This window comes from Hyperolius riggenbachi, chromosome 7 (genome assembly GCF_040937935.1).
Source record: "Hyperolius riggenbachi isolate aHypRig1 chromosome 7, aHypRig1.pri, whole genome shotgun sequence".
Taxonomy (NCBI): domain Eukaryota; kingdom Metazoa; phylum Chordata; class Amphibia; order Anura; family Hyperoliidae; genus Hyperolius; species Hyperolius riggenbachi.
Window position 1 is genome coordinate 65,212,080 of NC_090652.1, and position 12,753 is coordinate 65,224,832.

General features: G+C 44.6%; 1 protein-coding gene across 1 annotated transcript in view; it reads left to right on the plus strand.

Moving 5' to 3' along the window:
* The first annotated feature begins 576 nt into the window (after positions 1-576).
* Positions 577-12,753, plus strand: part of LOC137526029 (tyrosine-protein kinase SRK3-like) — a 120,851-nt gene continuing 108,674 nt past the window's right edge. The window contains exons 1-2 of the mRNA XM_068247240.1: positions 577-625; positions 10,169-10,249. Of these exons, the coding sequence (XP_068103341.1) occupies positions 577-625; positions 10,169-10,249 (130 nt within the window). The remainder of the gene's footprint in view (positions 626-10,168; positions 10,250-12,753) is intronic.

Here is a 12,753-nt window from a genome sequence, read left to right on the forward strand (position 1 = left end):
AATTTTGGCTTCAAGGCTCCCCATTGGTCTATTAACAGACTAATGGGGATCCTTCTGATCCCCATTGATCTGTTAATAGACCAATGGGTAGTCAGATTTAAAGATGCTTAAGCGCTCTAGCTAAAGCCTCATCTCCAACCTGTGTGGCTCCTGCATTCCTCCCCACCCAGCCCACCCACACTCACACCCTGAAGCACACTGATATCATAAATGTTTCCTAAATTTAATAAGCTTCTTTACCAGGGTTAGGCAAACTTTTTGACTTGTGAGCCACAAAGGGATCTTAAATTTTACAGAGGGGCTGGACCAGTGTAGGTACCCAAGTATCCCAATGTAGGTAGCCAGATGTGCCCCAGTTGTTAGGTAGCCCCCTCCCAACTTTAGGTTGTAAGTGTACCCCCAGTGTTAGGCAGTACCCTCCCCATTTTGGGTTGCCAGGTGTGCCCACGGTATTAGCAGCCCCCTCCCCAATGTAGGAAGCTAACGTGCTCCCAAGTATTAGGCAGCCCCTCCTCAGTTTAGGTATTCAGGTGTGTCCCAGTATTAGCCAGCCCCCTCCCAGAATGGGTAGCAGGAATGCCCCCGGTATTAGTAGTCCCCACCTTCGATGCAGAACCAGATTCAGGTATTCCTTTCTTTCTAATCCTCCCTCCTTCTCTATGCAGACTTGTGCGAGAAGCATGGATGACAGTTTACTCACCCGCTTCCCTTCAGATGTGCAACCAGTGTCTCAGCATGTTCCCAGTGAACTTGAGCTGTTCGCCATTCACATTTAACACAAAAAAAGTTTGCATTTTACATGAAAGTCAATGGCTGCTAACTTTAGTGGTTAATAGTAAAGCCCCCTTATGTGCTAGAAACATCAGGATCCTCCTGATCCCCATTGGTTTGTTGAGGAACCAATGGAGAGTTTTGAGGGAAATTCAAAGATGCAATGCGGACACTTTACCACTAGCTGCCACTGTCCTTCCCACCTGCCCACACCTATCACCCTCACCCATGCTGGCATTAGGTACCAGCATGGGTGGGGGTGTCAGGTGTGGAAGATGGAGAGGACAGCAGGAGCAAGTGGTAAAGCATCTGATGACAGCACTCTCAGCTATACTTAGTATAGCTGAGAGCTGCAGCCGGGGGGCGGGGGAGTTGTGTATGGCAGCTGGCGGAGATCTTCAATCAAGGTTGCAAGATGGAGGATATTGGCATGGGAACATGTTTTTAAAGGTAGAGGTGAGTATTTATGGTTAATTAGGAATATTAAAGGACTTTTTTGTGTGGTTGTATTTTTATTTCTCCTGGGATGGGGATTGGCATCTGGGGGACCCCTTTTTAAAGGGTCCCCACCTCCTTCTGGTGCACAGGAGATGTGGAAGAGTCCCTTGTCCATGGACAAGGGCTCTGGGGAAGAGGGGGAGTCTTGGGCACCCCTCTCCCCTAGAGCCCCCCCATACCATGAACCATGTGGGCTGGTATAGCTCAGAGTGCCGGGTCTCCGCATTCTGGCTATGCCAGCCTACATGGGGGACAAAGGGGTTAAAGAGGCTTGGGAGGGGGGACCTCACATAATTTTTTAATATTTCCCACACTCTGAACATATATCTATATGATAAAAAAACTATATACACATGTAATACATTATCTGTCATTTTACCGTAGTAACTTTGCTACTTTTTCTCTCAATTTAACATACATTTTCTCAAAAACTATACGTTTTTTTTCTTGTACCCACTGTCCTCCTTCACATACCCTGAAAATGTGATGTGTCTAGCACGTAATGAGGCTTTGCAATTAACCACTAAAGTCAGCGGCCCAGGAAACATTTCCCACACTCAGAACAAGAATTTTTTTAAATAGTTTTCCCCCAAACTATACAGTCTTTTTGATTTTTTTCCCCTCTTGTACCCAATGTCCTCTTTTACATGCCCTGAAATTTGGTGTTTCGAGCATGTAAGAGGGCTTTGCTATTACCCGCTAAAGTCAGCAACCAAGGAAACATTTCCTATACTCAAAACGAGAATTTTCAAACCAATTTTCTCAAAAACCATAAGGTCTTTTTGAAAAATGTTTTTTTTATCTTCTACCCGCTGTCCTTCACATACCCTAAGATTTGGTTTTTCTAGCACCACTAAATTGACAGCCCTGGAAACATTTCCCATACTCATAATGAGAAATTTAAAATAGATTTTCTCAAAAACTATAAGGTCTTTTTTTTTTTTATTATTATCTCTTGTACCCACTGTTCTTCTTCACATACCCTGAAAATTTGGTGTTTCTAGCACATAAGAGGGCTTTGCCATTACCCGCTAAAGTCAGTGGCCCTGGAAACATTTCCCACACTCAGAATAAGAACTTTAAAATCAATTTTCTCAAAAATTATAAGGTCTTTTATCTTTTACCCTCTTGTACCCACTGTCCTTCTCCACATACAATTTCTCCTGTAAATAAGAAAAATTCCGCCAGGAGGCAGCGCAGCAGTTTTTTTTTTTTTTTTTTTCCTTATATCATGTAGCGAGCCCAGGGCTCGCTACATGATAGCCGCTGCTCAGCGGCATCCCCCCGCCTGCTTCGATCGCCTTCGGCGATCTCCGATCAGGAAATCCTGGAGGGCTTCCCCCGTCGCCATGGCGACGGGGCGGGATGACGTCACCGACGTCGGGACGTCATTGGGAGACCCGATCCACCCCTCAGCGCTGCCTGGCACTGATTGGCCAGGAAGCGCACGGGGTCTGGGGGGGGCGCGCGGCGCAACGGATAGCGGCGATTGAGCGCGGGGCGGCGGCGATCGTTGTGCTGACGCAGCCAGCAAGGTGCTAGCTGCATGCAGCAAAAAAAAAAAATTAAACAAATCGGCCCAGTAGGGCCGGGGAAAACCTCCTGCGCGGCTTATCCTGAACTACGTTCGGGGTTACCGCCAAGGAGGTTAATACTATAATATTTGTGGTAAATTTGTGTTAGTGAACCGAAAATTTGATGTTCGCTACATCACTACAGGCAGATACTGACACTGCTGTAGCCATGTAGATGTAACATTAGATGTGTGGCTCTGCATAGTCGAGGAGTATAATTTTAATATATAAAGTAATGTGCACATAGCTGAGGAAGGGCCAAAATAAAAATACAAGGGAAGTAAAATAAATAACACGTATGAGAGTATTTGAATTATACACATTGTATGAAGACACTGTAAAAAAGAATACATTCATTAAATGAGTGCCTACAGAAAAGCCAGGTATAGGTGCCCTCAGTATAACTAGGTATAGTTGCCCACAGTATAGCTACATATAGGTGCCCACAGTACAGCCAGGCATAGGTGCCCACAGTATAGCCAGATATAAGTGCCCTCAGTATAGCCAGACATGGATGCCCACAGTATAGCCAGGCATGGGTGCCCACATTATAGCCATGTATAGATGCCCTCAGTATAGGTAGGTATAGCTGCCCACAGCATAGCCTAGCATGGGTGCCTCAAGTATAGCCTCCAATATAGCAAAATATAGGTAGCCAGTTATGTGCCCCAGGGGAAGGAGGAGCAATGGCAACACACAGCGGCAGGGATCAGGGGCCACTCCCCCCTCCCTCACCTCGGGCTCCACCTTTAGCGCTACCCCCTCCACCATTGACTTGGACGTTATAGTACATTATTTAGCCATGCGTTTGGTGCACCGTTTTCGTCGCCCAGTGATGGAACGAAAATGGCACATGCGTTACATGTAAAAAACAAACAAACATTACCGAGCATGTGCAACACACATAACACAGCAAATGTATTGCTAAATGCACAGCATGCAACACTTTCTAAATATTGCTACACGTTACACGCAACGCTACGTGTGCGCTGTGAATATCGCACAGACTTTGTATTGCTGTGCGTTAGTCTGCGTTGGAACATTTTGTAGCGTGCGACTTTAACGTCGCACTGTGAAAGAGGCCTTAAACATAAAATACAACTGTGGAATATCTTAAAAAGTCATTTTTAGGAAAAGGAAGATGGATATAATTGTTTATTTCATGAGTTTATTCTTTTTCATATTCTTTATTTTATCAAGAATTTATAAAATTTTTCCATACAATCAAATTACAGACACCTAGATATTTTAGCTCCATATATCCGACTCTCCCCCCCACCTGGGGATAACTCCCCGATCTCAATTAGCATTCCCCCCCACCTCCACCCACCGCCCACCATTCCCCACGTTTAGCCCTTCTCCACTGTACCCTCTCTTTTTACGGGGGGCCGAGCTCTACCATATACCACTGCTAAGGCCATGCTCTCTCGAGTGGGCGTGGCAGAAGAAGAAAAGGGGGGGGGGGATAGTACCATCCTGGGCACCCTATTAGTAGAGGGAATCTAATCACGGAGCAATCACCAGAAAAAGTGAGTATAAGCGGAAAAAGAAAGAAACTAGAGGAAAAAGATAAGAAAGATTAAGGTTCCTGTCTCCCTGACCCAGTTCTTAAAAGTTGGTACCCCTCTCCTTTATTATTCAATTGAACCAACTCATTGTTCCCCGTCAATGTCCCGATGACCATTCATTTCTTCCATCCCTCTCACAGCGAGTCCCTGATATTCTACCGAGCTCTTGAATTCTATCCATCTATCCCAGCTCCCCTCCTCTCTCCCATAGATTATACTGGAGAGCTCCTCCATTCTCTGTGTCTGGTTTATCTCATTCAGCCATTCCTGCATGGTTGGGACTATCTGTGATCTCCATTTTCTACATATTACGATCCTTGCCGCATTTATCATGTGCATTCCTAAAGAACCTCTGTATTTTTTTTGACCTCCACTATTGAGGTGCAGAAGATAGACGCTTGCGTCCTCCGAAACTGGGATCCCGGCCAACTTAGATATATAGTACCTAACCCCCTTCCAGAAGGGATATAGTTTTCTACAGCTCCATAGTATATGAAAAAGTTCCCCCCTTTCCTCCCCACATCTCCAGCAAAGGGGATCAGCACCACAGATCTTATTAAGTTTCGCAGGGGTATAATACCAATGTGTCATTATCTTATAGCCTGATTCCTTCAGCCTTGTTGATACAGATGCACCACATGACATTTTAATTACCCTATTCCATTGAGCTATACTCAGTTCTTTACCCAGGTCTCTCTCCCAGCTTTCCTTGTATATCCGTGTCCCATCCACTCCCTCTCCCAAATACGAATATATTTTTGCCAACGTACCCTTTGTTTGTCCCTTTTCCACACAGAGTTTCTCAAATTGTGTCAAATCCCTCGATAGTTGCTCCCTAGTACCCAGGGTCATGAGAAAATATCTAAACTGGTTCAGACTCCAAGAGTCCACCCTCTCCACTTGCAACAACTGTGCCACCTCCTCCTCATTTTTCCACAATTTATTTGTGATTAGTGTTCTGATCTGCAATCTTTCCCCCCCTCTCCATTGCTTATAATTCCTACTTTGTGTTCCCGGTCCAAATTTTTGGTTCCCTAGAATCGACATTAACGGGGAGGGGCCTGGTGATAACTTTTTATTTAATCTTTTAAATGTTTTAAGTGTATATTCAATCAACACCCCTGCCGATAAAAAACACCTAGGCAAGTATGGCAGCCAGGGAATGGCGTCAATTGATTCCTCAATGAACTCTTGTTCCAGAGAGACCCACTGTTTGGTATCCTTATTCTTACTCCAATCAATTATCCTAGTGAGAACTGCAGCTTTGAAATACCTATGTGTATCCGGCAATGCGAGTCCCCCTTTACATTTCGGTTGCATTAGGAGAGTTTGTTTTATTCTTGCTTTTTTGGCCCGCCAGACAAAGCTCATAAAAGTTCTACTTACCTCGTCCAGATAACCCCTGGGGGGAGGGACAGGGAGAGTCTGGAAGAGATATAGCAACCTCGGCATGATATTCATCTTCAGAGTGCTAATCCTCCCAAACCATGACAGTTGGAGCTTACTCCATCTATCTAAATCTCTCTTGAGAGTATTCCATAATGGGATATAACTCAACTTCACCATTTCCAATACACTTGGTGCCAATCTAATACCCAAATATTTTAAAGAATTTTCAGCCCACTTGAAAGGGAAATTTTTCTTTATCCCCATTACCTCTTCCTTTTTTGCACCAAGTACCAGGGCCTCACATTTATCCCAATTTATTTTTAGGTTAGAGATTGATCCATATTCATCAAAGGTCTTAAGAAGGTTAGGTAGAGTCAGTCTAGGTTTTGATATAAAAAATAATAGGTCGTCTGCATACGCGGCGACCTTATGCTCTACCTGCCCTATTTTCACCCCCGAGATATCTACATACTTTCTAACAGTTCTTAGGAATGGCTCCAATGTAAGGGCAAATATCAGGGGGGAGAGAGGGCAGCCTTGGCGGGTGCCATTCTTTATTTCAATGGGGGAGGAAAGTGTCCCATTCACCTTGATCCTAGCCGACAGATCTCTATACATTGCCATAACCCAGGAACGCATATTTTCGCCCAAGCCTATGTGTCTTAGTACTACCTCAATGAATCCCCACCTGACCCTGTCAAACGCTTTTTCCGCGTCTGTTGATAGCAGCACCACAGGGTCAGGCGAGGATCCGGCCCACTGAATTATGTCCACCGATCGGATTGTATTATCCCGAGCCTCTCTCCCCTGTATATTTTATAGTTTATTTTTGCTTCGGGTGTCCTTTAAATAAAGGATCAATTAGAGACTGATGTGAGATAATTATCATTCAAGTTTAAGAGGGACCCATAGGTGGTGATGGACCAAACATCAAATTTTGTGTTCGTAAAGGAAAATTTACTGCAAAAATTTGTGAACCGAATGTTCGCGGCAGGCTTCATAAACTTTAATGGCAGGCGACCTTCTAAAGTTTTCAGGGCTTCTCTACAGCCATAATTTATTTCAAAAAGGTGAAAAAAGTTTACCAAAACTTGGACAGTGGCATGGCAGAGCAGGGTCAAGTGCAAAATAGCCGCCCAAAACATTTTTGCGCAAAAGCTTTTTTTAATGGTTATTTTTTAAGTTTAATGGCTGCCAACTTTCACGCTTAATAGCAAAGCCCACGTATATGCTAGAAACACAAAATGTGCAAAGTGTGTTAAAGAGGACTGTGGAAACAAGAGGAACAATTTTATTTCAAAAACACCTTGTATTTTTAAACTGGAATGGGCAAAGATGGAGGAATAATGTATTTTTTCAATTTTTTTTTTACTCTTTTTCCCATTAACCACTTTGCATCCAGACCTTGTTTTCCCCTTATTGACCAGAGCAGTTCTTACCCTTTAGCGGTATCCCTGTTTAATCACCAATAACTTCACCTGTACTCGTGCCACTTAAATGATCTATATATCGTTTTTTTCAAGACAAACTAAGCTTTCATTGGGGGGTATTTGGTCCCAAATAAAATGTTCCTCTCTATGCATTTTAATGAGAAAAAGGGGGAAAAATAAAAAATTGCATTATTTCTCAATTTTGATCAATTTCTGTTTAAAAATAAAAATTGCGATTGACATAAAAACTGTGCAACCAGTTAAAGTCGCCCCAGTATAGATATCCAGATGTGTCCCCAGTATCACCCCCCCCCCAGTATAGCCAGATGTGTCCCCAATATTAGCCCCCCAGCATAGCCAGATGTGTCCCCTGTGTTTGCCACCCCCAGAATAGATTGACAGATGCACCCCCAGAAATAGTGCCCCTCTTTATAGCCAGATGTGTCCCCGGGATCAGGATTACCCCATTATAGCCAGATGTACCCCCAGGATTAGTGCTGCCCCCATTATAGCCAAATGTGCCCCCAGTATTATGTTATGGGCCCCCCCAGGTGCCCAGATGTGCAAAATTTGTAACCCCCCTCCCCTTTGTTACTAAGATGTTTCCCAGTAACATTGTATACCCCCTTTGCATATCCCCCCCTCCCCCCAAGAATCCATAGCCAGATGCCTCCCCCACCAGGCAGCCCCCTCTGTGCAGAAATAGTTAAAAAAATGCACAACCAAGCAGCCTCACTCACCTTACCTCGGTCCTGCGACTATCCTGAAGCCTGATCCTCCGATCACCGCTCTGCAGCCAGCTGCATATTACCGGTATCCCGGGTCCCGGCTTGATGAAGGATCGCTGCAGTTTACTACTGCAGCGATCGTTCATGGGTGGGGGCAGAACTAATTGGCCAAAAGGGAACATGTTCCCTTCCACCAATTAGCAATGCAGCTGACAGTGCCGGAGAGTGCGCTCTGCAGCGCACCCGACCGTGCACAGCAGGGCTGCAACCAGGTCAGTATATCTACGTGGCTGTGGCTTGGAGGGTGCCACAGCTGACGTAGATATACTGTAGCAGTGGGGAAAGTGGTTAAAATGGGTAGAAAATAAAATTCTTCTTTGGACAAAATATTACCCGATGAAAGTCTAGTTTGTTTTGAAAAAACAAACAAACAAAAAAACAAAACAAAACAATACATTATATAGATCAGCAGGGATGTCATAAGCAGGGATAAATATATTGATTACATAGGGACATGGCTAAAACAACAAAACTACTCTGGTCCATAAGAAGGAAATCAAGGTCTGGATGCGAAGTAAAATTAGATTAGAAAGGACAACTGTTCACTTTTATCTGACCATTTATTTTACAAGAACTTTGCATGTGTCTATTAAATAATTATTAAGGGACAGGTATATTTATTGTTACAAAGATGTAGAGGAGCTTAAAGTGTACCAGAGATGGGGCGACAGTAGCACTGCGCAGGCGCAGAACGCTGCCAGGGACATGAATGTGTCGGGAGCACGCATGCGGCCAGGCCACGCATGTGCAGTTTGCCCCGGACCGGAGGACTTTCCAGGGTCATTTGTGGGTGAATCTGAATTGAGTCAGAAGAGAAGGGTGTGGGAGCAATCAGCCTGGAGGTGGCTGGAAGAAGCACCGGGTATGTTTTTTTTCTTTTTTCTTTTTGTGACCCCATCTTAGTTTTCCTTTTAACAAGTATTTGCATTTTGAATGCATATGCTGGTCAAAGAGCTAATAATTCTTAAGTTTCAGATCAGGGAAATATAATTGATCTTGAAGGTATCAGATAACTTGTTGATGGATGGATGGATTTTGTATGCATAAGAATTCTCAGCCCATGAAAAAGGGAATGTTTGAGAAATCCTCAGGGCCCATTCACACTTAAAAGCGCAAAACGCCGGTGATTCCCGCTGGACACTGCAGCGTTTTTTCCGCGATCGCGTTTAGCGCTTCTATATAGCACTGAAACACGATCGCCGGGAAATCGCCTGAAAATGGTGCAGGCTATATGTTTGCGTTTGGCAATTTGCATTAATCGCCGGCGATTAAAGCAAATCGTCCAAGTGAGAATGGGCCCATAGGGTTTTATTGCACTAGCGCTTTAAAAAGCACTAGCGCTTAACCACTTAAGGACCAGCCTATGCTGGCCCGATCTGTGCTGCGTGGGCTCTCCAGCCCACCGCACAGATCACTTTGAAGCCAGGGTGACCAGACTTCCCCCCCCCCCCTTTTTTCCCCACTAGGGGGATGTCCTGCCGGGGGGGTCTGATCGCCGCCGGCCATCTGCGTTTTGCGGGGGAGGGGGGCTCCTCAAAGCCCCCCTCCGCAGCCATTTCCGCCCTCTGCCTCCTTACCTCCCTCCCTCCCTCTCTCCGTAATGTGCAGGACGGAGTTCCGTCCTGCGCATTGAAGGATAGGCTTCCGCCTATCAGATGCCGGCAATCCCCGGCCAATCAGAGGCCGGGAATCGCCAATCTGCCTTACGGCGCTGCTGCGCAGCAGCGCCGTATGATGTAAACAGCGAGGATTTCTTCCCCGCGTGTTTACATTTTGCCAGCGAGCCACGATCGGCGGCTCTCCGGCTGTTCACGGAGACACCCTCCGTGAACTGACCTGGAAAGGCCGCTCGATCGAGCGTCCGTTTCCATGGTAACCCACTTAAGACCTGCTGACTCCTATGGGCGTTAGCTGGTCGTTAAGTGGTTAAACATTTTGCCAAAATCGCAGGCAAAACGCTCTAGTGTGAATGGGCCCTTAGAGATATTTAATACCAGAGAAAAAATTCAAATAACATTTGCAGGCAAGCTGGAATCATTAACATCTCAATGACCATCTATTCTGTGTTTAATAATTTTTCCTGGCACATGTCTGTTGTGATGGTATGAATTTGTACTGCACTATACAGTCATTTTGTGTTTTCCCTACAGGAATGAAACTTGTGTTTGAGAATGGGAAACCAGTACTTATACGCGAGGGAATCAAAAAGATTCGCAAGATTCCAATGGAAGGTAAATCTCCAACTGGAAAACATTTAACATGTCTGAATTAGCATATATAGAAATGCAATGATCATAAGTCAGTACAGACTAGCAGGTTTGTTCCAGTTGGGCATGGTAAGATTCGGAGGACAACAGAATCTAGCAGAATATGCTAGCAAGTTGAGGGGCTTATACACACCATGCAGTTTCCCCATCAGATCAACTGATCGATAATCTCCAGCATGTTTCATCTGCTTCCGATTGTGAAAGTGATGGATTTTGAGATCAGTACTGCACAAAACTGATCTCTTTCCGGATCAGAAGCAGATCAGACATGCTGGAAATCATAGCTTGATCAGTTAATCTGAGGTGAAAACTACATGGTGTATATAAGCCTAATGCTGTATAGACACTATGCAGTTTTCCTGTTAGTTCGCCGCATGGATAGATCATTTCAGCATGTATGATCTGCTTCCAATTGAGAAAGATGATTTTGTAGAGTAGTGCACAAAATCCCTCTTTTGATTGGAAGCAGATTGGACATGCCAGAAATTATCAATCTATTGACCTTAGGAGAAAATTGTATGGTTTGTATACAGCATAAAGCCTAACATTGCAGATCAATCTTTCAGTTAGTCTGAGGCTGAGTTCCCACTTGAGCTGAGAATGGAAATTTGTTGTCTGTTCTCCGCTCAACGTGAAACTGAAAGAGAACGGTCCCTATTTTATACATAGAAGCCGTTCACACTTGTCAGTCTGCAACAGATCCTTGAGATCCTTGCAGTAAGTGGGTTGCACCTCTGCAGTCCCGGGAGTTCCCCCGGGATGTGTTCCCCCGTGTTGTATATGGGGGAAATACATCTTCCCTGGCTACAGCCTGACCACTGGAGTGTGCATAAAGGGTTCTGGAGTGGCACACCTTACCCGAGTGTTGGGTGCTAGACCTGGGTACTAAGCCATGTCACCCCAAAGTCAATAACAGCAAACAAAGTTAGGTCAGCACACCGTTGTCACAATGGAGTTTTTCATTCACACTGCATAAGTCAAGTTTGTGCTGACCTATGCAATAGAACAAAAAACTGCTGTGATCTGTGTTATCTCCTCTACAAGGGCATCCTGCACTATTTACTGATAACATCCAGTAACATTTATCTTATGTAGAGGGTTCTGGCAGTACTCTTGTCTTCCCGGCCTCAGTCTCTATACCGGACATCACAATGTCCGCACCACAATGTCCGCTTCCGCTGGCTGCATGCAATTTGGCTGTAGATGGGAACTGAGCCTTAGGCCTTTAGAGGCTAATGCTAAGTGTAAGGCCTGGTAGATCTCTTGTCTTCCTTTAGCCTCCATACTCCAATCTAATACCATGCTCTTCATCTGTACACCAAGCCCCCAGCGTGCAAGGTATAGAGGCTGAGGCCAGGAAGACAAGAGTACTGCCAGAACCCACTACATAAGATAAATGTTACTGGATGTTATCCAAAAATAGAGCAGGATGCCCTTGTGGAGGAGACAACACAGATCACAGCAGGAGTAGTAGACTAGATACAGGGAGGAAGGTTGCTCAGAGCGACCGCAGTTTCCGACCGCCACAAAAAACAAGAACAAAATAGTTGCTCAAAGTGACCGCAGCTCTGAGCTTCTGTTGTCCGCCTCACTGATCAAGACAAGGAGAGACAGACAGACAGGAAGAAATGTTTGCCAATCTAATCGCTGCCTCAGCGATGGCAAACATCCACACAGGCACAAACAAAAAGAAGCATAACCAATAGCAACCACTGCTATAGTCACGTCCACAGGATCAGAACTTGTAGGAGTGCTAGCCAATCACTACTGCAGTGATAAATGCATCCAGGCTAGAAGAGCTTTGCTTTTTGCCCATGCAGGAACAGCAACCCTCCACAAGGCAAGGTAAATCACAAACGAGACATGGGACCCAGCCAATAGCTATGGCAAAGCTGAAAGCTATGACAGGCAAGGTGTCAAGGGAGGAGAAGAGGCTTTTATATGGATATCACTCAATAAGAGCAGGCATGCAAATTCCAACACAGTTAAATTGTGTGTTTGACCTGGGACTTACCTGAAAGCGCTATCGCAATTACTAGCGATTTGTGGTAGCGCTTTGCAAGCAATTTTTGGGAGTGATTTCCCTGCTCCTATACAAGTCATTGAAATGGAAATGCTTCCAAAATGTTGCATGTCCTGCATTTATGATTTATAATTTGCCTAATCGGTCAAGACGGTTTTGATTGATTGCTGCACATACAAACATACACATACATACATCCAATTTTATACAGTATATATATATATATATATATATATATATATATATATATATATATATATATATATATATATATATATATATATATATATATATATTAGTGGCCTTAGCCCAGGCATGGGCAAACTCGGCCCGCCAGCTGTTATGGAACTACAAGTCCCACAATGCTTTTGCCTTTATGAGTCATGACTGTGGCTGTCAGACTCCTGCAATGCATTGTGGGACTTGTAGTTCCTTAACAGCTGGA